Genomic DNA, 25,170 nt, shown 5'->3' on the forward strand with positions numbered 1-25,170 from the left:
AGAAACACTCCAATCACAAGCCTATTTTGCCAATAAAATATTGCAACCTTTATTTAAAATAAAACACAAATTGGCAAGCCTTGTGAGACAACAGGCAGACAGCATTCCCCTTTCAGGGCCTCATTTATTTACATCAAGTTTAACACTGTTAGCAGTTCACAGTCAGACAACAAGGTGAGAGAATTAAATTAGAAAAACAAACACCGGAAAATATATTACAATAACAATTAAGAACAAATACCCGACAACACTGGTAGTGTGACCCATGATTGATGTGTTTTCAATTAAATCCCACACTGTCTGTCCCTTAGCCCTCCAGACCTCCCCCTCTGTGCACCCACCGCGCACACACCTGCAGAGCGTGACCTTTGGTATAAACGTTAAACAAGTTTTAAAGAATCTGAATCATATGTTTTAGGACAAAGTTCTGTCAACCACCATGAAACATTCAAACTTATTTTTGCCAAGCGAACATAAAAACTGGGGTTTCTCCACTGATAGTCATTACAGAATCAGACTGCAAAGAAGGAAAAGTGTGGGGTCTACCCAGGAGATGGAGTTCTGAGCATGCGTTAACAGCTCAGCCAGCCTGTTCATGGCAAACACACCAACCAGGGCACAGCCTCCATTCACCACAGGGAAAGATCTGATTAACTCCTCCTTCACTCACTCCCCTTTCTTAGTGAGCACAACAACAGTGTATGTACATAAGGTGGACATAATGTGTACCCTCCAGATAGATCTGAGACGTGAGGGTTTTCAAACATATGCCCTAAAGAACTGTAAGATGAGTACCTCATTGTCCTTTCTAATTTCTGAATACTAGTTTCTCTGAAGGACAATCAGCCTAATCAAGGTGATTTCTCAAGATCTCAGAAAATTTCTCTCATAATGGAGTCCCAAGAACAGTGGCCACAGTGAAAAACAGCTTGTCAAAATGGAGGAAGACTGGTTTATCTGGTCCTCATCTACCAGAAGCATCTGTCTCTTGGCATTCTTGCCACTCACGACACATGGTATGGTACCTCTGAATTGTACTAAACAGTATTTCAGATTCACCACTCATGACCCTAAAGCATCAGAGGATCCTGCAATACCTTCTCAATCAAGCATAAATTTATTTGGCATACCTGTGTTATTACTGTGTTATAACGGCTGAAAATTAAGTATCCTTATATGTGAAAATTTTATAACCAGAAGTCCCATTCTTCAACCAAAGTTTATGGTGCTTAATTACATGATTTAAAACTCCTATCCTGAGGCTCAGAAGCAAATCTAAGCAAGTCCCAAACATGCAAACTCTCCGTATTTCCTTTTTTATAGCCTGCTAGCATTTGACAGTTTGCCTCCACTGTGTCCTAAAGAATTAACTATACTGCTCTGAGACCTCACGCCATGTGGACAGCTCAGTAGCTTGGAGTGACATGCAGGCCCAGAAACTTGCTGCTTCAAGTACCATGAAGAACAAAGAACTCACAGGACAGACACAGAGCGTGTGCACATGGTGTGGTCTGAGGACAATGCTGGGCCTAGCCTCTCGACTAAAAGGGGACATTCTTTCCCTTAGACGATCTGCAGCTCTGACGACCTGTGCACACACCACCTGTGACCTCAGGCTGAGTTAACAGGGCCTTGCCACTGTGTTCAGGGCACGCAGCAATGGGGAGGTTAAGGGACAAAATTTTTCTAGGAGAGGTAAACAATTTCAAATTTATCATTGTACATAGGAGCAAAGAAGAAGAGGGAAGGTCCAGTTAGAGCGTCCTTCCCCAGCTGAGCGAGTGGGATGGAGAACGGTGCAGCATCTGCAAACCAGCACCCCATGTGGGGAGAACGTTGCACGTGTGGCACTCTCGCTGGGGGCCTCTGAGCCACTGCCACCCATAAAGCTCATTTCTACTCCATTCTACAGAGCTCAGTTCTAGCTCCGTAATCGTGCAACATCAACCCAGCCGACAAGTCTTTCCCTCTGCAAGACACACGAACCCATCTTTGAGGGTACAGCCCTCCAGGAGTGACCTCTCCCACTCCACATCGGCCTAGAATCAAGACGAGCTGCCTAGGCCTCCTCACCTGGGGACAAGCATGGGATCTTCTTCCCCCCGATGATCACGGGGTGAAGCCTTCCCTAATTTCCTGTCCTTTGGCTCTGGGATACTGAGTCAGAAATGAGGGAACTATTGCCTTGCTCACATGTTATCTCAACATAGAACATACACCTTTTCACGCAGCAGCCCCAGAGCAGAAACTTGTCCTTTTGGACACCATGGTAAACTTCACAGAAGACAGGCTGGAGCTCAGACCGTCACCAGGGTAGGTGCTCTGCAGCAGAGTGCAGCCCACTCCAAGGGCCTGAAAGCCACCCAGCTTCCCTGGTGACACAGGAGGGCAGGGACGGCAGTGACCTTCTGGCTGGAACAGAGCTGTAACAGTAATTGTTACTCCAGGCACTACTGACTTGCCAAAAAAAAAGCAAGCCTTGCATTGGGTTTTTTAAAGCCTGTAGTTGGAAAACTGGAACTCTATCCAAAGGATATAAATATCCTGACTGTTAAGAGTGGGACAAGTTTTAGAATGAGCCCAAGGCCTCTCCTACAGAGGCTGCAGCTAGCAGCAATTTCCCTGGGTTGTGACATGGAAGGTACAGGTGCCTTTGCCTGCAGTTGTCATAAAGGTAAAGGCTCCCTGGGAGCTGCCTTTTTCTGTCTGTCTCCTGCTCCCACATATCCCATACTGAAGCAGGCATTCACAAAAGAACTGAGCTACTGGCTGGATAGAAGCTAAGACAGAGATACAGACAGCTGGAATCTATTAACATGTAAGAAGAAACTTTCGTGCAGAGACCCACCTACATAAAGAAGACTCGTCATAACAGATGCTTAGGGCACAGAGACATACCCCAAATCCAGGTGGTACAAGTTAATGCAAGCAAGATGATGAAACCCCCAAATCATCAAGAACAAAAACACAGACAACCCTGTCAGCCCAATGTGCCTCCTGTAGGGGCAGAGCCTGATAGTAACGATGACATCAGTAGCAAAAATGGAAGGAAGTGGGAGAGGTCAGAAGGCAGGGTAGCCATAACTCAAAAGTGGCCACCGATGCAATTTACTCTTGAGCATTTCATAATCTAATAGGTGAGTTATGTTCAGCTACTACTCTTAGAAAAAAATAAACATGGACAATGAATGTCAAGCTCATTTATAACTGGTAGGAAATCCTAGGAAAGTAATTCCCAAAGTGCACCAGTTCCACGGCCATGCAATCTCCCCCTCCACCCCCCAAAAAACAACAAAACCACGCAGGACATAGGTTTAAAAAGACACTGTCAACATCAACAGGCAACAAGTCTGCTCCCACCATATTTATAATCCTAAATGGCTGCACATGTAGTGGATAAGTCAAGGGTAAGAGGGCCTCATTCCTCTTGAGTCAAGGTCCCTGGAAGAGCTTCTTTGTTCTGGAGTGAGTACACATTCCTACTTTTTGAAGATTATAATTAAACCAGAAGTTGGTCCCTACTTTTCTGAAGTTATCCAACATTGAGCTACAATTTTAGCAAAATGTTTACTATACCTGCACATATTCCTTTAGCAGGTTCATATTTATAAATGTGATAAATTACACAGGTGATTGTTCATATATCTGCATTTTCAGGTCCCCCACAGGTAAAAGCCTATAAGTCAATCAGCATCTAATCAACTGTTTTATCTTCTAAATAGACATTAATAATACTTTATAGTTATATTACATTTGATACTTTTCTCAAAGTGCTTTCATATACATTGTTTCATAGTCACTAAAATGATATGGAATAAAGTTTTTTTTTTAAGAAGAAGGAATGTAGGACTAGGTTTTTTAAAAACAAGTTGGTATTTCTTCATTACAAAGTGCGGACTGCCGTGTTGCTGAGGTCTGTCCAAAAGAATGACCCCGTGTGTAATAGTACGCTTTAAATTACTGAGCGCTACCAAATGCCCGCTTTGCTAGTGTTGCCATTCTCGACATTCAAGCCCCTTAAGGTCAGAGCATGTGCTTTAGAAAGTGTGCAGCACCGTGCAGACTGATTGTCTATCTGAGCCACTTCTCTTGCAGTGTCTCACAAGGCAGCAGGAATGGGGGAAAGACTCCGCAACCAGAAAGTCAAGAGACGAGAACTCTAGCCTTGGCTCTGCCACTAACTAACTGCTCTGAGATAATGGGCAGGTAACTTAACCATCCTCTCTTCCAATTTCTTAAGCTGTAAAGAAAAGGACTCGGTAGTGACAGTGTTCAGACAGTGTCGGCTGTCTGAAACACCTGGAGGGATTCTTGGAAAATGCACGAAGACCCCACCCTTTTGGGAATTCTGATCTGGAGTGAGGCCAATGGAAATGGTTTTTTTGTGTTTTTTTTTAAACTCCAGGAGATTTTGTTGTGCATCCCTGGCTAAGACTCACTGGACTAAGTTTAATAATAGCAGTAGTTGACACTTATGGAGTGCTCATTATGTGCTAGGCACTCAAGCTAAGTAGCTCACATACATTATCTCATTTCATCCTTACAACAACCCTGAGGTAGTCACTACTATTATCCCTGTTTTCCAATGAGGAAACTAAGGCCCAGGAAGGTTAAATGCCTCAACTTCTAGACTGGCTTTAGAGTCTGAACTCCTAATTGCTGTCCATACCGTGTCCTTTAAACTCAAAAGCCCCATGACTTTAGTTAAATATGGGCTATGCCTTAGCAAAGTCAGCATGTTTTATTAACTGGGCACTATTTTACTAGCCAACTTTCAACTGAATTGTAAGAAAATTCTGATTTAAACCCCAAAATGCAGCTGGGAAAGGGTCTCCACTAATGACCTCAATGCACAGAGGTCATCTCAAAAAACACTGAATGAATTTCTTAGGGCCAATTTTTTTTAAGGCTGTATCTCTGAAAATCACAATGCAGTCTGTAGGAAAATATACACATTCTAATTTTACACAAAGCCTTTTAAGAAAATATTTCATGTAAAGTACAATCAAGATGTATTCTACACAAAACACTGCATTTTAAGGTAGGAAATCTAACCTGAAATCATAGATCTGTACATGAAAGGATTCAGCCATGGCAGTCCAAAGGTCTGCATACATATAACCACTTTAGAAAGTTTCCAACACCTTGTAGAAGGGCTTTTGCTCCTGCTACCTGCTTTGCTTTTAAACTAGATAGAATTAAACTTCTAGAAGCAGTTTTCTCTGCTTTGAATTCAAACTTTTAAATTTACATAAGGTTATTTTTTTCACTCTGGTCCTTTTCAAGTAGAAAAAGGAAAAGCCTAAGTTCTACTTTTACAGTAAGTTGACAGTGCCTCTTTAACCTGAGCCCTGAGCCCGCACCTCCTGAAGTTACGCGGTTCAAGCATCACGTGGATGGAGCGTGCCACGACAGCCAACGCTATTCGACAGTGCTGAGGAAAATCAGCTCTCCGTGACCTCACTGAGCACCTAACGCAGGCGAGACAGAGCCAGGTGCGGCCCCTGAGTAAGACACAGCCCCCACCCTCCAGACTGTTCTTCAGTGAGAAGACGAGGGAGCTGAAATACACTCAGTAGTGTTCCTCCAAGGCTTATTTTCAGAGCTCTCAAGGAAAGATCCCTTGATTTAAAAAAAAAAAAAAAAAAATCCCCTGAAAGTCAATTATAATCCCTCAACTTGCATCCCACAATGACAGGGATAAACTTAAAAAGCAGCATAGTAATATTCTAAAGTTTTAGCTTTCCCTGTCCCACCCTTAAAAGGCTAATTGCTAAAACGATTTCAAGTTTATGGAAGTGTATGATGCAGGGAAGTGGCAAAGAAGAAAGGAGGACTGTCGGTTTCTAACGCAAGTTACAGGGAGCTCTATCTTCTCCTTCAGCTGCAAGGAGATGAACGGGAGCACTAGCTGCCTGTGCTGCCTCTGTGAGTGATGGACAGACAGGGATCACCCAGCCCCCAGGAGTGCCCAGTACCGTCTCCTCCCTTCTTAGCCTTCTCTTGGCCTGGGCCTCCTCTGGAGCAGCTATGATAAGAATCAAGTTTTCCTTTCTTTTTAATGAAAACTAAATTTCCTCCTTGGTCAAAGATGCCAAACTCTGTCCAAAACATAGTTTCCCCGCCTAGTACTCTAGCCCAGTTAATGCAATCTCAGCAGTTCTAAACTTCATTGTCTACTACTGAGCAAAGAAGAGATGAAAAACCATTCAACATAACAACACTGCACTCAAGAGCTTTCTAGAGATGCTCTCAAAGGGATAGCTATACACTTATTTGGAAAACACCCTTGAGAACATGTATCATTACCTTCATTTAATAGATTAAGAGATGGAGCTGTGGGTTGACAGTGGATCGATGACAGAGCCAGGAAGAAAACTCACTGTTCATCAATGCTGAACTCCTATCTTCCTAAGTTAATATTCCTTCGGGAGGAAAAAATAATGGATTTATTTTTTTCTATTGGGTTCTTCCTGGGGAGGGCAGGTCATAAAGCTTTAAAAAGAGAATAAAGTGGTAACTGGAATGAGATCTGATATCAAGAATATTAATAATATCTTACCAATTCGATTCATTTCCATGCAATCCTAATTAGCTTCCATAGTTATAACTGAATAGGGATGGAAAAGGCCTATTTTTCAAGGGCAAAATGTATTTGAGCGTTAAGTCATTAGGTTTCCAGGATCTAATTGGTGTTCTCTGGTGATGACCTGCTCCTTCAATTACACATTTTTAAAACAGAGGTGAAATGACAAAATAAATACCAAAGATTATTTCCAATATGATCTTTACAAACAAGCACAACAATGGGGCAAGGATAAGTGAGAGGAGAAAAGCATACAGGAATAATTTGGGGTAATTCATTTAAAATCCATAGAGAGTAAGAGAATGCTTCTCCCTGCTCTCTACCTACACTGGGTCTCAGGTGATAAGGGAGAGGGAAGGGACAGAGCAACAACCATCAGGACCCAAGCCAGCTTCTCTCAGTCACACGCCTCTGGGCCTGGCCGTTGGGTTTCAAGAAGAGACCCTCGCCTTGGTGTTTTAGTTGATGAAGAAATACACAGCTGCTCAAGTTCTTGGCCAGTATGTCAGTGTGCAGGGGCACCGTGTCAGAAAAGGATTCTCCTGTGAGAACCTGTATATGACCACTATTTTCAAAATCAATGTTGGTTAATGCCCTGAATGCTGCCAGGAATAAGAGAAGACAGCCTGCCCAGCAAAGGGCAGCAAAGAACCGCTAAGGAGACCCCTAAGCCTATGGTTTACAGATAGGCACCAAGAAGCAGAAAGCTGATCCTGGTCCATCAGGAAATAATACACTAGACTGGGAGAACTGACTTCTGCTAATCAATGTAAGATTTTAGGAGGAGTTTTCAATCCCCCCGACTACTTCCTAGCATTCTTTACTTCCTGCACCAATGGAAAACAGGACAGGAGCATAGAGAAGGGCCACGTTTCCCAGTTTTGTATTCTAGCAAACTGATCTGCAGTTTTTGCTGTAGCAGTGACCTTGTCGAAGCAAGGCTAACAGCTGCTTCTAAGAGCCTTAAACAAAACTTCCCCTGGTACGTTCCCAGCTTTCCTTTCTTCTGCCCCACCAAATTCGTTAGGTGAGTTCGAGCATAATCACCATTAGTACCTACAGGAGCCCCGGTCAATTCCGTTCGATGGTGCAGCATGAGTGCCGCAGCCACTCCACTGTCTGGGCACGGTCACTGTGGCCCTGCCAAGAGCAGCCCCGTCTAACCACTTCCCATCATTCCAGGTAAGAACGGGCTCGATTTGGTTCTTCATGGCACGACATACCCGTCTCCTGATGTCCCAGTGCAGCTTCTAATCCTGGCCACGACCGCCCTGCCCCCATCTCATTTCCCTCTCCTATGTGTTTTGCTTTTTGTTATTTCTGAGATGAACCTGTAAACGTGAGAACTCAGAGATCTGAGGTACTTCACATAAACACACTCAAGTATCAGTCTTTCATTTTTTGAAAACAAGAACACAGGAAAACAAGTCCCTTCCATCTCCCCTCAGAAATGTGTGCATCTTCCCACCAGGCTGACAGTGGCTACCTCTGTACCACATCACTGATTTCCTGTACACATGACAATAAGTTATTAAGGACAGGGTTTGCCCCGGGCACACCGGCAGCTGCTGAAGACACCTGCAGCTCCTGCAGGCTGAGTTCCAGTTTGCTCACAGCCTCTCGGAAGGCAAATTTGTTGCGAGTTTGAGGGATGCAGTCCACGTAGCCTGAGCAGTAGTCGAGCAGCTGGTGTCCAGTGTCCACCAGCTGGCTGTTGGGCACAGGTTCCGTGATTGCACTGGACAGTAGGTCAGCACATTCTAGTAGGGCCTCTTTGCTGATTTTGTCTGCCGAGATTTTCTCGGCCGCCTGTTTGGTTTTCCTCAGAGCCACTTTAGTACCTGCTGTGCCATTGGCCATTTTCACTGGCGAGATGGAAGATGTGGGCAGAGGCACTTGAGGTGGAGGCATCACAGGCCTCCCAGCTTTCCCACTGACGGGCGCTGCCCCCGGAGCCGCCTTTTTCCCTCCTTCCTGTGTTTCTGACGTGGGCTGTCCTGTAGTCGGGGCAGTCGGCTCTTCCGTGGGGTCTGAGCATATGGACGGATGCTGCAGTAGTCTCATCACTGGTGGTGGGGGTGGGGCACACTTTGGTTTTACCCGTCGGGGTCGGTCCTTGTCTCCAGAGGATGTGACCTGATGCTCAGATAAGAGCTTGAATTTATTCCCCTGAGAGTCTGTGCCAATGAGCTGCACGTCAGCTGGAGTGTGCTTCAGAGTGGGTGAGATAAGGACTGGCACTTTGTGGTTGTGAGTGGTGGGGAGGGCTGCCGCAGCCTTGGCTGGAGAAGACCAGCCTGTCTGCTCACCATCCTCTGGGACTCCAGCCATGCCAAGTCGTGCCCCACCATTCCTCTCCTTGGTCTTTGGGGCAGCTGCCACTCCAGCCACCCCCACCCCTGGAGAGTCTTTCTCTGCAATGGCTGGATCCCCAGAGGGCGTTCTCAGAGGAAGAGCTGTGGCTCCTCTGGGCAAAAGTTTGGCTTTTGGTCTCTCCCTGGTTGGAGCACCCTCCTCTGATTTTTTTGGAAGAATGTCATTGGCCCTGTCCACATTCTCTTCTGGCTGAGAAGAGGTGGACACTGTTCTTTCCAGCTGGAGTTTGGACCTCTGGCAGTTCCTGGGAAGGGTCATTGCCATCCTATCCTGCTCTGGAAGCCCTGAGGACATGGAAGATGTAGAGTTTGACCTTGGAAAAGGCTTGGAAGTGTCATCACTGGCTGTGGGTTTACCCGCTCGTAAGCCCAGTGTCTTTTTGATTAAGCGTGGTGTAAAGAAGCCTGTGATGCCAGACCACCCACCCCCAGCAGTGCCACTGCCCCCACCCCCACCACTGTCGTCATTACAGAGATTCCTCTGTGCAAAGCTCCCCCCATAGCACTTGGGTGGCACCAGATTCGCCTCTTGCTGGGCAGGAGTGAAAGAGAACCCATCAGCATGCTGTAGAGAAGCAACAGATGAGAAGTTACCCGTGAGTTCATATTTCTTGTGGGGCTGATTCTCCATTTCTCGGAAGGAGCTGCTGCGTTTTGGGGGTGTGGGAGCATTTCTCTTTTTCATGAAGGAGCTGAAGAAGCCTCCCTTCCTATCCCTGGTGAAGCATGTCTCTTTGGCGTCTTCCAAGAGGCTGCTGGGCGACTTGTCTCTCTGCTTTCGAGGCAGTGCTGGGGAACCGCTGGGGGCCTGTGCACTTCTAATGAACCCTGAAGAGAAAGGGCCGATCAGTGATGTCAAAGACAAGAAGAGACTCCATTACACTGAGGGACTAAGGCTGGATTTAAGAGATCTTTTAAATGTCAGCTGTTAGCAGGACTCAGAGGAAACTAATAAATACATTGTCATTTCAACGGATTAATGTGCCAAATGCAATGCAGAGTATGAATGGGAAGAAATAACCTGCTGGTTTTTACCTTGGCACTCATCTTTTCTCTAAAAACTGCAGCACAACTTGGCCTCATCTGTAAGGCTCAATGAAGAAGTTTTTGCCAAAAGTGTAAAAACAGTAACTGTTTGGAAATCAGGAGTTGAGGAAATGGAGTGGGAGGCAGGGTTGTACGGTGGACAGATAGATCAGGACTACTACCACCGGCAACGCAGAGCAAGGACTAGAGTGGCAGGTAAGACAGACACCAGCCATCCTTTCCCCAGGGATGACGGGCAGGAGGTGGAAATAAAAGCATCACACCCCATGGTTCTTAAAACAAGGCAGTCTCATTACACCTGCCTAGGGACCATACCTGGTGCTGAACTGGAAGCAGAATTTTCTGTGGCATCTTGTGCCCCTTCGATGTTCTCCTTGTTCTCCACCTGTTTCTTCAGCGTCCGGGTCTTAGAAGGAAGTATAGGTAATCGGGGCAAGTATGGAACAACAGACGAGGACGAGGCGGCTCTCCCAAGCTCCTCAGCTACCTCTGTGAGGAAGACAAGGGGTCTGATAAAAACAGCAATTTCATGACAGAGCAAAGGAGTTTTTCTTTTCAGAAAAGGCATACAACTGAGAAAAAACTGGAGAAGAGAGTACTAAAATATATAAATGAAATCACAGAATATGTACTCTTTTATGTCTGGCTTTCTTTGCTCAGCATTATGTCTGTAGCTTCATCCACGTTGCATGTGGCAGATTTTTCCTCATTGCTATATATTGTTCAAATGTGTGAATATACCAAAATTCATCCATTCTCCTCTTGAGGGATATTTAAGTTGTTCCCAGTCTTGGGCTATTATGAATATGTTGCTAGGAACATCCTGCTACGTGTCTTTTGCTTCATAATTGTATGCACATCTGCTGGGTCACAGGGAACATGTAAATTCAGCTTTGTTGGGTCCTACCAAACTGTCTCCCAAAACAGCTGTACCAATCTACACTCCCACTAGCATTGTAAAAAACTTCTAGTTACTCTGCATGCTTGCCAATGTTATCAGGCTTTTTTGTTTGATTTTAATTTAAGCCATTCAGGGGTAGGTGTAGTGGGTTCTCGTTGTTTCATTTTGTACTTCTCTGATGAAAAGCGAGGTGGAGCATGGTCTCACATGCATATTGGTCATTTGGATACACCCATTTAAAAAGTGCTTGTTCAGAGGCTGAACGAAGCAAAAAGATGTCAGCAGATAGCTTTATTTTTAGGTTGTACTTGGCACTAAAAAGGAGGGAAGATACAATCCATTCCATTTCATGCACATAAAGCAAATGAGGCTCCTGAAAACTTATTCACACCATTAGAAAGCCTTGGCTGACTATACTTGGACATGGGTTTTGTGGCTTTTACCAAGGCAAAGACATACTTTGCTATTCATTCCCAAACAAAAGAGCAGTATGATCAATTCAATTGTGAAATTTTTAAATTATTTTATAACTTCTCTTGATAATTATTTAAAGAAATTAACTTCCCACAAGAGGGGGTACATGGCACATAACCCAAGCCATGCCAATGAGATTCCTTTCTTCCACTGCTATACACAGCAACTGGGAGACAGACATGAGCTATAAAGATAGGACTTTGAGGATGCCAGCAACTATGTCCCATGCCACTTGGAGGATTCTGAAGATGAGATCAGTGTAGAAGCAAAAGTAAAGAGAAATTAGGTGGGAGTGGGTGTGGGAAGGAGAGAGAGGGAAAGGAGGAAGAGCTGAATTACTTGAGTCTGTGGCTTCAACTGACCCTGAGGTTAGCACCATGCCTACTTTTCCATGGTTTGGTTATGAGCCAATACATCTTCCTCTTATTGCCTACAAAAGTTTGGGTTAGGTATCTTTAATTTACAACTGACTAAAAAACACACCTTTTAAGGTAGGAACTATGTCTTATCTCTTTGCCCTCAGACCTACTATAGAGCTTGCCACAGACTATACGCTTAATAAAATGTGGGTTGAATAATGTTAAGTTTCTTGTTTAGCAATTCTGAATTGAAATTAGCTTTGAAAATTGGTAAGCGTTGATTTTCTAAAAAGATATAACATTTTCAAGAGAAGCAGAAATATTCAACTAAGGATTCAACAGAAGTTAAAAGTTGACATAAAAGTACCAAAGAAATGAAGCCTATGACTTCTACTGCTTTGACGCCACAGGGAATAAAGCACGTAGAGGAATAAAGAGGAAAGGAGTGCTATGACGTGCAGCTGCTCCGTCGGGCCCAAAGGGCCAGCTGCGCCCTCCCAACCTGCAGAAGGTGCATACATCAAATGACTTGGAATGAAATACTTTTCATTAAACTTAGTGTTGTACTTTTCTCTTTCTTCTTACCTAGACTTGACAAATCACTAAGGGAAGCAGACACAAATCAACTTGCCTGATTTTCTCTTCTAATATTTTTAAACTTGAACTTAAGCAGTAAGCTCTGTGTTCAATTACGAAGGAAAGGAAACATCTGAAAAATATGTATAAAATTCTGGAACTATATCCAAGTGTCTAATAAGGCAAGTGTAAGTAAGAATTCTGTGTTTTTAGCTCTCTAGGAACAGTCTCTCTGCCTCTTTATAACAGGTAAGTTTATTGGTGGACTTTTGCAGGTACTTTTAGAGGCATTATATACAAAAGTAGGAAACTGCCTATATATGTCCATATACTTGTTTTTTAGATAAGAAAAGGGTTCTCAATGCTCACAGCTTAATTTAACAGGCTCATTCTAAACCCCTTTCCACGTGAATATATTTAAGAATATCATTTTAAATATTTAATTATATGGATATAATAAAACTCACTAGATATTCAAGTTGTTAATTTTTCAATATTATAAGCTACACACTCCGATGCAACATTCTTGTAGCTAAATCTTTGTTCATACCCAATTATTTCCTTAAGATCTATTTTCAGAAATGGAATTTCTGGATATTGCTTTTATGACTTGGTTCTGCCTCTGTAGCTGTGGTTTAGAGTTGGAAAATTTTTCAAGATCATTTTTCCCTTTTCTCTTCCCTACATCACGAGTGTTGATGCTTAAAGAACTATCTAACTTATTCTCTTTATGAACAGATTGAACTAATTTCTAATTAAAATATAATTTCAGTGTTAAAAATACAAAAGAGGGGCTGGCCCCATGGCCTAGTTGGTAAGTTTGATGTGCTCCGCTTCAGCGGCCTGGGTTTGCTTCCTGGGTGTGGACCTACACCACTCGTCAGGGGCCATGCTGTGGCAGTGACCCACATACAAAATAGAGGAAGACTGGCACAGATGTTAGCTCAGGGCAAATCTTCCTCAGGACAAAAAAGAAAGAAAGAAAGAAAGAGACAGAAAGACCCATTAAAAATAGCAAAAAAAGCAAAACAAGAATAATAAAGGCCAAGAATTAATTCAATATCCTGAAATGGAGTCCCAAATAAAAGAATCTAGGGGGCCGGCTCTATGGCCTAGTGGTCAAGTTCACACGCTCCACTGCGGCGGCCCAGGGTTCGGATCCTGGGCGTGGACATGGCACCGCTCGTCAGGCCACGTTGAGGCGGCGCCCCACATGCCACAACTAGAAGGACCTGCAACTAAGATATACAACTATGTACAGGGCTGGGGAGGCGGGGGGCGGTTTGGGAAATAAAGCAGGAAATAAAAAAAAGATTGGCAACAGTTGTTAGCCCAGGTGCCAATCCTTAAAAAAAAAAAGAATCTATCATTTTTGAAATGTTAGTACCACCACCACCACCCAGAACTAGTCACCAACAGTAAATCACCAGATTTTCACCTTCAGAAATGCTGGAGTCATGGAACATGGTTTCAAAAGCTTGATGTGTTTCAGCAAAAGAGGGCCTGTCAGCAGGGCTCCACTTCCAGCCTATGTAACAAAAGAAGGAAATATTAAAAGCTCCTTGCAGGAATTCAATACTCAGTGGCACAGCTCACAGTGAGTTCCAGGCATCACGCTGTGTGCTCACTAAAGCAGAGTCACAGCCTAATCACGACAGTGAGTGAGCTGCTTCTCAGTTCCAGACTCAGAGGCGTGATGAACCCACTTCCTGGGGCTGGTCCTTCTATGGAGCCTCAGCTCCTATTCCTTCTACTACATGAATGAGGTGGGGCAGGGAGATGGTTTAGAAAACGGCAAGTTTTCTTGCACTGGATAAATAAAGGAAGTAAAATCCGTCTTCAAATTCACTCTAAACTTATAAATAATCAGCTGTACATATTCAGAAATATAACAGGATATCAGAAAGAAGGAGCTTAGAGTTCACATTTGACAAAGACAGGGCAGTAGGCAATGCCAACACTCAACGAGAAAACAAGACGACTTATTCTCAAACACAACTGCAATTTAATTCACTACTCACTTTCCTACTTTCTCATCCTCAACAAGCAAGACGCTTTTGTTTATTCATCACAGAGGTTGCTTTCATGTATTTTCCATAGTCTTTAGCAATCATTTTCATCTAGTTGAAAGCAGCCCTCCACCTCTCTTATTATCCCAATTTCTTATTAATCATTCTTATTAATAGTTATTAATAATTCATATTAATAAACCCAACTTATTATCCCATTAAGTATGCAAATGCTTTTGAGAAACTGAGTCAATATTTGGGCCATGGACAAATATTAAGATTCCAGTAAGACTCACTAGGACAGAAGACAACATGCCAACTGGCTGATCAATGACCAGCTCTTACTATGTCATCAAGTTGGATTCAATCTAACCACAATGAGAGGAAAAATGTTTCCAATTTTGTTAATCATCCTGAATTGCTGACTTAGACCTTCAAAATCAAATTAACCAAAAATACTCACATGCTCTCATAAGTTCATAAACCTTAGGGGGGCACCCTTCAGGCTGTTCCATTCGATATCCTTTTTCCAGCAGATCGTAGACCTGAGATAAGTCAATACCTGGATATGGTGACATTCCATATGTAGCAATTTCCCACAAAAGTACCCCAAAAGCTGCATAACGGATAAAAAAAAAAGAGAGAGAGAATGTTTCTTCTCTGATTTATTTTATACTATTAGGTAACTTCTCTTTCAAATTTTTGGTAACTGTTACAACAACATTAGTATATTCTTCTAATTTTTACAGCATGACTTGTCCTTCGAAGATATCAGCCCCAGCAACACTTCAGGTATAACCTCAAGATGATTGTCTTTAAATTTCCCAATTTTTATTTAGATTTCCTTTGCTACAATGAGGGAGAATAAATTATGATCATATAAGAGGTCTGCAGCATAATCAAACTATTCTTAAACTAATCTATGGTCTATTTAATGAGTTTCACATTTTTTAAGTTACCTAACATTAGAGAAGTAATATAAAAATGGACTCATTTAAAACCAGATGAAAGCCACACTAGAAAAAAGAATTTGCTTGATTTTGTCACAGGTTATTTCTGAATTTGAGATTTCCAGTAAAAAGTGACTTAAATCCTACAACTGTTTCTATTGGCCCACAATCCAAATTTCCAGACTTGTGCAAGCCTCTACTAAATCACATTGCTTTTCGGGGCAGTAGAAACAAGATCCGTTACAAGGACAAATTCAAGATGAAACTGCATCGTGCCTTCCCTGGAGAGGGTGCTACTCTGTGTCACAGTGCTCTGGAAATGAGCAATAAAACCGACTGTGGAAAAAGCAAGCTTTACAGAGAAAGCATCATTAGAACTCCAATGCAAAAGGAGATCTAGACAGTGAGCTCTTTCCAGGCAGGGACATTTTTTTTTTTTTTTTTTACTTTCTTCTTTACACTTCTTTCTGCGCTAAGTGCTTAACACAATGCTTGGCAAATAGTAGGTATTTAAAAAGTGCTTGCTGAATGACTGAAGAAGGATGGGGTAAAGGCAGAGGATAATGACCATTTAAAGAGAAGCTCTAAAGCATTAAGGGCATTTATAAAGAAAATAAAATGACACAAACAGAAAAAAGTCCCTTCCAACCTTACCCCAGACGTCAGATTTAATGGAGAAGGTATTGTAGGCAAGACTCTCTGGTGCTGTCCATTTAATAGGAAATTTGGCTCCAGCATGAGCAGTGTAAGTGTCTCCAGTCATCAATCTACTTAAGCCAAAGTCAGCCACTTTCACCACATGGTTTTCTCCCACCAGGCAATTACGAGCTGCAAGATCTCTGTGGGACAGAGAACGCTAATGTGATTCCACTCATACAGGTGAGGAAAATGGTCATGAATGCTCTATTCTCAGTTCTTTGTGCTACAAGCAGAGTTGATAAGTAAGGGCTGACAGATATAGTAGTATTTTATGATAATCACTAACATAGTAGAAAGCCACTAATTATACATCATTTGTAGAGGCAGTTATGTGATGTCAAAATAAAGCAGGCTCCAGAAAATGGGTTCCTATTTATAAGTACACTGGACTAGGTTGCAGAGGTGAGCAACAGACACTTTTGTACAAGGCTTTACGTTCTTTACTAACCCAGAAAGCTATTTTTAAAGTTAAGCCACTAGATGGAGCAAAAGGATCTTGGATATAGTCCTGGGCAAAATAAAGAGCTTTCTGTTTTGAGAGGAGCAAAGACTCTTCCTTAATACTTTAATCAGAGTACAATAGGTTCAGAAGTTGGAAATGACATTATAATGGGCCCTGTGAAGGAGAAAACTACTTTCTGAATCATCTGAAAAATTACTGGAAAGGCTGTCACATTCTTCCCTTTACTTGCATATCAAGCAAGGTAGCCTCATGGTAAATCATAGGCAATAATCAGGTTTTACACACCTATGGATGAAATTCTTCTTCTCTAAGTACTCCATGGCAGAGGAGATCTGCGTGGCCATGTAGAGCAGTACAACTGCAGTCACCTCTTCTCGGTTGCATTCTCGGAGATAATCAAGCAAGTTTCCATATGGCATGTATTCAGTCACGATGTAAAATGGTGGCTCCAAAGTACACACACCTGATAGTTCGAAATAGAGCTTATTTTACTAGTACATATTCAAACACTCCAAACCACTTTGGGAAGAATAACTGACAATTTAAAAAATCTAGTTTAGGGGCTGGCCCCATGACTGAGTGGTTAAGTTCGCGCGCTCTGCTGCTGGTGGCCACGTGTTTCATTGGTTCGAATCCTGGGCACGGACATGGCACTGCTCATCAAACCACGCTGAGGCAGCGCCCCACATGCCACAGCTAGAAGGACCCACAACAAAGAATATACAACTATGTACCTGGGGGCTTTGGGGAGAAAAAGGAAAAAAATAAAATCTTTAAAAAAAAAAAAATCTAGTTCAGGAGTAATCCTTTCCCTTCTTGACATCACATTCTCTGAAAATAACACAGCAAAGTTAAGAAGTTGGTTGATAAGGGAGTCTCTGCTTCCATTCTATCATTCTCTGTAAATTCATATGCATTTGAGCATTTGCCTGTTTGGACTTGTAGGGTTACTTGTATTAATTCCATAAAGGGTCAGGAAGACCAAAATTTCTAGAGTTCTGTTCATGCCTTGATTCCCATCCTCAACTGCATGCTAACGATGCTTATCCAAAAGTAACAGCAATTGTGCATATGTTGATGACTATGTCAGCCCAGTCTGTAATAATGCTTTGTAAAAAGGTTGTAAGTGTTTCCATAGTCAAAAATTTCACTAACACATGGGAGATTCCTTCTCAAGAACCAACAAGAAATTACTTCCTTTGGGATGGTTTGGTTCAATTTGAACACCCAAAGAAACCAGCCCTATTTTAAAAAGAGCACAGGGTTCAGTCACAGGTTTCTTTGTGACCGGAACAGGTGAGAAGCTATCTATCACAGCACAGCGCTTTGTTGCAAAGGTAAACTGATGAGTGTGGTCACAATTTTTAATCTGCTTCTTTTCAAGTCTTTTGTTTAACACCTCTTTATTTTGCAAAAATACTTTGTGAGAGTTTTTGGTTTGGTATCATTTTGAATGATTCTGAACTTTCAATCTGAGGCAATCAATCCAGGCCACTGTTTCTTGGGCAATTTTTAAACACAGAGCCTGCTGATTAAAGTGACAACCACTGGTTGAAGTAGATTCACACTTGGAGCTTCCCCCACGGTGACTCAAAAGGAGGACGTGGAGGTAACGGGGCCGAGGGACAAGCACCTTTGAGGAAACCCACAGTCCAGGCAAACTTCCTCACCTAACAGTTGCACCAGATTAGGATGCTTGATTTCCTTCATCACTGCAGCTTCTTTCAGGAACTCCTCTACCTCCATGGTATCTTCCTGGAAAGGAGGAAAGATAGGAAACAAAAAGAGGAGAGGGACAAATTCCCACCTTAATCAGTGGAGTCAACTCACAATCCTAAAACTTCAGCTTTAAAAGGGGCTATCTTTTGAATATTTTAGCATACTACTTCAAGAAATTTTATCAGAACCTGGTATGCTTTACAGAAGTCTGATTAAGAAAGAAAAATGTCCTGGGGGCCAGCCTGGTGGTGCAGAGGTTAAGTTCACACATTCCACTTTGGCCACCAGGGGTTTGCTGGTTCAGATCCCAGGTGCAGACATGGCACCACTTGTCATGCCATGCTGTGGTAGGCATCCCACATATAAAGTAGAGGAAGATGGGGACGGATATTAGCTCAGGGCCAGTCTTCCTCAGCAAAAAGAGGAGGATTGGCAGCAGATGTTGGCTCAGGGCTAATCTTCCTCAAAAAAAGAAAAAAAAGAAAGAAAAATGTCCTTGAATTTATCTCATATTTGAAACTGGAGTAAAAATTAGCAGGGTGTGCAAAATTCAGCAATCATGTCCTATCACAATTGAAACACGGGAGAACTTGGATGGGTAACTCAGTTCTCTGAGAGTTTACTTCCCTAGATATCTCGGCCTTTCAAAGAGGAGACAGAACAGTTTGCTGTTTACAGGTTTGTCTTCCTTAGAAATTCCTTCAGGAGCAAGCATGCTTGCAAGGTCTTGCCTAGTGTTTCACACTCAGAACATGCTTAATAAATGCTTGCTAAAAAAACCTACTACTCATAGCTGAGGAGCAGCCGTTATGAGTGATATCCCAGAGCTACTGAGGCATTTGGGAGAATCTTCAGAAAATGGAATGAGTGACAACCTTGTAATCCGAAACCAGGAGCCTTAAAGAAGAGATAGAGTTGCAACAGGAAAAAGATTTCTGTGAATATTAAGAACAAGAAGAAGTGATCTAATCTCATGGAGATGGGAGGAGCAAGAGGCAGGGAGATAAAGGACAGAACAAGAGAGCACCCATGATTCTCGAACAGCACATGAAGAATTCTGTCCAGCAGGGGTCGTTCTGAGGAAGCAAAATGGCTTGTTGTGCTTTTACAACATACTTTGCTTCTAACCTCCCACTAAGATCTGCGTCAACAGCCTCCAGAGACAAACCCTCCCCACACGTGGGTCTCACCGCCTTGCAATGAATCATCTGCCCCTGCGCTGTCAGCAATGGCACCGGGTTAATCATCACAATTCTCTGATGTGCTTGGCACCAGGGGGTGGAAAGTGTTTCAAAGTCAAACAAGGGCACACTGATATTTCCAAGTGTTTCAGCACAAAAGAAAAAGATGGCTGAAAACTGTAATTCTCAGCAACTCACCTTTAGTGTTTTCACAGCAACCGTAAGGCTATATTTCTTCCAGACGCCAACGTAAACCTCTCCATACTGACCACCCCCAAGTTTGTGCTTCATGGTAATATCCGTTCGCTCCATTTCCCATTTGTCATGGATGGGGGACACACCGTAGACTGTCGGCTTATTACACTTCGGGGCTGGGTAGTGCAACGTTGTCACCAGCCCATCAGCCACCGTGGAGTGGTGGTGAACGAGCTCTGCCAAGGTGCTAAAGCGGCTCTCAGCAGTTACATACACCTGGTGAGAAAAGCAGGAGAGAAACTAAACCAACTGGAAAAAAGGTCAGAAATTTTTTTTTTAAAGCCCATTATTTCACTGGTCTGAAGATCTGAAGATAGGAGGTTATCTTATTGAGGGAAGTGAAAGAATGAAACGATGATGGCAAGGGAAAACACAGAACTTCAGTTTCATCTTCTTCAAACAACTCTTCCTCTGCTGCCTAAATTAGCTGTAGTCTCAGGAAAAAAGCTTCCAAGCTATCTCTCTGGGTCATCAAGATCACTGGTCCTCAAATATTTTTAAGCAACAAGACTGCGGAACCCAAAGATATAAGACAGATACTGAAAGAGATGCTCTGATGAAAGCAGGGACGAGGGGACTTGGCCTCCTGTAAAAGCTGATGAAATACCACCTCAGAATCTTGCAGACGTAATTTGAAAACCACCCATTTTGATTTTTTTGGTAGGGAGAGGGTACTCAAGTATCTTATAATTTTTATTTAATTGTGCTTTTGAGTGTCTACACCATTTTTTAAAAAGCTACAATTTTATTTGAGAGAGTTATTAATAAAATAGTTAATTTGTGATAAGCAAGAAGTGTAAAGTAAGACAGCAGTTTTCAGGCCTTATCTCCCAAGGGAGCTTGTTTTAGTTTTTAAAAAAGAAACTTTTACTGTATACAGAAAATTATACAATTAATAAATGGAGAACTGATGATTTTTACAAAGTGGACTCACCCATGTAAACATCTCCCACACCAAGAATCAAAACATCACCAGCACCCTGGAAGCCCCCCCGTGCCCTCCCAGCTTCTTACTCCTGCAGAGGTAACCACTCTGCTGACTTCTAACACCTTAGATTAGCTTTGCCTGCTTCTGAACCGTATGTAAATGGAATCATACAATATGTAGTTTTTTGTGTCTGCTTTCTTTCACTCAACTTTTTTTATTGTGATATAATTCACAGACCATAAAAGTCACTATTTTCAAGCGTACAATTCAGCAGTTTTAGTATATTCACAAGGTTGTCCAACCATCACATCTACTCCAGTACATTTTCATCACCCCAGGAAGAAACCCCAGACCCATTAGCAGTCATTCCCACTGCCCTCATCCCCACCCCCTAGCAATCACTAATCCTTTCCGCCACATGCGTGAGAGTCACTTAGGACAGGCATCAGCAAACTTCTCTATAAGGGCCAGACAGCAAATATTTCCAGCTTGTGGCCATAGTGTCTCTGTCTCAACTACTCAAATCTGCCGTTAATAATGAGAAAGAGCCATACACAATACATAATAAACAAGTAGGTGTGGCTGTATTCCAATAAATTTGCAAAAGCAGCAGCTGGCAGGCCTGTTTTTCCCAATAGTGTCTGTGGCAGTATCATGTTCATTTCTGTTGTTGTAAGAGATTCCATTTTATGACTATACCATAATTTATTAATTCATTCAACTGTTAGCTGAGCGTTTCTAGTTATGAGCTATTACAAATAGTGCCACTAGGAACATTCCTGTACATGTCTTCTGTACACACAGGCACTCATTTCTGTTGGGTATATAACCAGAAGTAGAGCTCCTGGGTCTCTCTTACATTATCACTTATCTGATTCTATTCGGTTTCATCAAGAGACAATATGTCTGTAAGGTGGTGCAAAAGAGAAAGAGAATTAATAGTTTACTTATTTTCTACTTTGCATCAGCCATCATATTTTACAGAAATTATTTCATTTAATCCTCACAATAATCCAATAAAGTGGGATGGGAAACTGAGGCTTACTTAAGGTCACAAAGTTAATAAATAAATGGCGGAGTTACATAGCAAACCAGGTCTGCTTGCTCCAAAGCCTGTGCTTACCCCCTACTGTGCATATCACACAGAAGGAAAGAATGGAAGAAACGATTCAATCTAAACTTACTGTTCAATAGAATAACTGATAGAAACCCATGCTTTTCAGTTTATAAAGTAAAACAGTTCCATTCTAACACAACCATTCTAAAATAGTTGGTCTTCGAACACGTAAATTGCTAAACGACTGTTGATCTATTTATATTAATATACATTAATGATCAACACTGGTCTCAGAAGCCTAAATTCTTACTCTGTAGACTTTCTGATAGAGAGTATTATAATTTTCAAAGACATAAGGTTTAATTTATAAATTCTGTACAATGTATTGGATGTACACGCGTGTATCTGTATACTGATGATGACTGGAACAGCTGACATATACAGCAGTTCCTTCATTCTTCACCTTCAAATCTAGCTCATCATTAAACTATTAATACTGTTTTTAATTTCCATGACCATATTCTTTTGAAAAGAGCAAGCTCTTACATGCCAAAGAGCCCAAACTCACGTCAGTGATTATTTTATTTCATGTTATACAAAAAACAATTTTCTTTAGTCATTCTGAGTATTGGTTCTAAAGAGCAGCCAGCCCACATCTAGAGGGGGTTGCCAGCCAGTCTTACCTTGCCATCTGTGGTGGTATTGATCCTGTAGTGATACACACGCCCCTCATACCTGAGCGAGATCGACAGCTGCCCAGGGCTGCTCTCACTTTCTCGCACCAGGAAACTGCCATTGATTAGACTGCTGAGCAGATACTCTGCTGCACTGCGCGACACAGGTCCGTGGTACCAGGAATGTTTTTCCAAGCTGTTCACTGGGGTGATGTAGTTGCTTGGCACCCAACCTTGGCCATTCTTAGAGCGAACTTCACTCCACTCACCATTCTGGTTGTAACCAAGGACTCGTAGCTTTTCACCTAGCCATGAGGTCATCATAGAATGAGAGAAAAGATGTTAAGACTTCATCTCAAACAGAAGCAGTCTACTGTCAAATTTAAAACTCACTGAAAAATGAATCGGGGACTTTTATGCCAACAAAATTTTTTAAAATAATGAAAACAAACTTGGCTGCTCATCATATCCTGATTAATCTCTTTAGCTTGTAACTTAAACAAAAGCGTAGTTAGAAATGGCCTTCTGGTATTCACTATAAGTTTTTAAAGGTTTTTATATCAACTAAAAAATGCCTTAGGAAACTCCATGTGTGGTAGTAAGGTGGCATACAAAGATAGAAAGGTTACTCAAATGGCTGGAAAATGACATAGTCTCACCCTTCAAAAATAAATAAATAAAACTTATTTTCTTCCCTAAAACAGTTTGTCAAGGAATGTATCTCATATATGGCTCAATGTTTACCAGAACCAAGGATTAGGCATAAGACATGTGAAACACAGTTACTTCTAAATTTAAGTTGGCACCAAGGCAACAAAAACATCAATGTAAAAAAATAAAAAAACACCAAAGAACAGACCACAGAGCTTTCACCAATGTTTTCATAAAGATAATTGTTCAGGAGGTGGGCAGATGGGCAATGAGAACTCCCAAAGCACAATCTTTACCAGGACTCAAGTTTTAAAACAGTTATAGTTTCCCTATTTCCCTCCCATTCCCCATGAAGAATTAACCACTTCTTTCTATTCCTCTAAAATTGGCAGGTGGGAAGGGAAGCTGAGTCTGAAGATGGAACCCAAGATTCAAGTTACTCAGAGTATCTTTGCTACCAACTTCCATGTCCTTGATTTCTCTATTAAAGTTGTGAATATCAACTCTAGACTCCCTCAACATACATCTTACCCATATATTTGCAGCACAGACAAAACAGGGAAGGTGAAAGTGGTATCAGCAGTAATAACTGATAATCTAAAGAATCCTTATTTGGACTTAAGCCCGTTATCTCTGAGAGACGCAAGCCTTCCTATAGAGTTCACATCCACTTCTCAGTGTCAAAAAGCGGAAGAAAGCCAAATCAATCAAAAGCACACAGCCCAGCAGTTATCAGGCAAAGGGTATTGAGGAAAAACTCAAAATCATTGTTCTGGCAGCCATCTAACTTTTTTCAGTGGCCTACAGAAATGTTTACCATAGGATAACTTTCTATTAGCCCCTACTATCTCACCTGAGACACCTGGATGCGAGACATTCAATGAGAACAAACTCAAGAGTATGTAGTCACACATACATACACATATATGTATATAAAATATACACATGTACAGGTAGATACATAGGAGTTTGTGTGGTGTGCTGGTGGAAATGCACAAATGCACAGATAAATACTCCCGAACCATATTTTCAGGAAAAAAATCTTAGTGCTACTAGAAAAACTAAATAAAACGTATTGCTCTGTAGCTTTTCTCTATTACTCCATGAGAACCTGAAGTAAAGACTGGCACCTTACTAAGCATATTATTGTTGCTTCCTTACAAAGAACTGGTAATGGCAGGTCATCATAATTTGGATACAAACACTCTAGGTTTTTGTTTGTTTTCCTCTCTTTTTGCCAGTTAGGAGGAGATTTGAGTGCCACAGAAATTGACAGGGGTATGACTAGTAGGATATAAACAGTGGCCCTATTTACAAAGGAATCCTGGGAGAAATTTGGCTTTTAATTCAAGCAAAATATCATCCTCAAAGAGGAAGGAATTAAAGTAAGTATTATTTTGTCTTTAAAATATATTTTGCCTTTAAAAATAATAAAGCAGCTTCAGTAGCATATTTTATATTAATAAGAAGCTGATATAAAAATCTAGCAGTTCATGGGTTTGAGGGGCAATCACTGTTGGCCATAAAATAAAGGGAATCCCCTGGAGCTGCACACTTGTGGTTACCACAACTACTAAGTGAGGAACCAACAGACGTTCTCTATCAATGTTGCCTTGGTGACTGAGCTATCTTGGAAAATAGTGACATGAAAGTCATATCTAAGAAAGAACCTTCTGAGTCACTGCTTCATAAACTTCTCCCCTGAATTGTCAGTAAAGGTAAAAGAGTGTGTTGTAGCTCAAAGAGATTATGGCACAATATCAAATTTCTCTGAAGTCCTTTGTTTTATCCTAAACCTTTGTGTAAAGTTTTCCTCCCAATGCATAAACACACACCTCCACACACACAAACATCATCACCATCTCCTGCCCGGAGAGCTACCCAAAATCTTCACGTGAACTGACGCTAGGAGACAATGCACTTCACCTTCCCTGTGCCTTTGAAACCTCCTGGCACATGTACACGCACCATTATGCCCACTCTGGCACATAGCTCAACCTCAGTTTGAGGAACTCAGTTTTAAGGATTTCTGCTTTTGATGAATCTGGCTGAATTTTAAAAAAAGATGTTCATAAAAATTTTATTTAAGGGTAACATTCCTGGAGGGGAGGACTGTCTTCTTATTTGGTATACCCACTCCCATTTAACACCTCATTCTGAACTTCACAAATAAAAGGCATGTTTCACAAATAAAGTTACAATCTCATTTAGCTAAAAATTATCCTGAAATATATTTTTTCACAGTAGGAGGTTTTCATAGGTTCAA

General features: G+C 41.9%; 2 protein-coding genes across 8 annotated transcripts in view; one reads left to right on the forward strand and one right to left on the reverse strand.

Annotated features, from left to right (window-relative positions):
- The window catches only part of TOR3A (torsin family 3 member A), a 42,889-nt gene extending 17,767 nt beyond the window's left edge, over positions 1-25,122 (forward strand). The window contains exons 7-8 of one of the 3 annotated variants that reach the window (XM_070591686.1): positions 16,095-16,156; positions 23,297-23,407. In XM_070591686.1, the coding sequence (XP_070447787.1) occupies positions 16,095-16,142 (48 nt within the window). In that variant the 3' untranslated portion in view covers positions 16,143-16,156; positions 23,297-23,407. Of the gene's footprint in view, positions 1-16,094; positions 16,157-16,994; positions 17,228-23,296 lie in introns of those variants that run through there. The other 2 variants (XM_070591687.1, XM_070591685.1) reach the window with 2 other exon arrangements.
- The window catches only part of ABL2 (ABL proto-oncogene 2, non-receptor tyrosine kinase), a 106,254-nt gene continuing 81,108 nt past the window's right edge, over positions 25-25,170 (reverse strand). For 3 of the 5 annotated variants that reach the window (XM_070591672.1, XM_070591674.1, XM_070591673.1), the window contains exons 4-12: positions 22,263-22,558; positions 19,538-19,810; positions 18,110-18,194; positions 16,725-16,902; positions 15,932-16,116; positions 14,791-14,943; positions 13,757-13,846; positions 10,324-10,497; positions 25-9,789 (exon numbers count right to left, since the gene is read on the reverse strand). In XM_070591672.1, the coding sequence (XP_070447773.1) occupies positions 8,069-9,789; positions 10,324-10,497; positions 13,757-13,846; positions 14,791-14,943; positions 15,932-16,116; positions 16,725-16,902; positions 18,110-18,194; positions 19,538-19,810; positions 22,263-22,558 (3,155 nt within the window). In that variant the 3' untranslated portion in view covers positions 25-8,068. The remainder of the gene's footprint in view (positions 9,790-10,323; positions 10,498-13,756; positions 13,847-14,790; positions 14,944-15,931; positions 16,117-16,724; positions 16,903-18,109; positions 18,195-19,537; positions 19,811-22,262; positions 22,559-25,170) is intronic. The other 2 variants (XM_008522144.2, XM_008522145.2) reach the window with 1 other exon arrangement.

The sequence above is a fragment of the Equus przewalskii genome, chromosome 23 (assembly GCF_037783145.1).
Source record: "Equus przewalskii isolate Varuska chromosome 23, EquPr2, whole genome shotgun sequence".
In the NCBI taxonomy this organism is placed as follows: domain Eukaryota; kingdom Metazoa; phylum Chordata; class Mammalia; order Perissodactyla; family Equidae; genus Equus; species Equus przewalskii.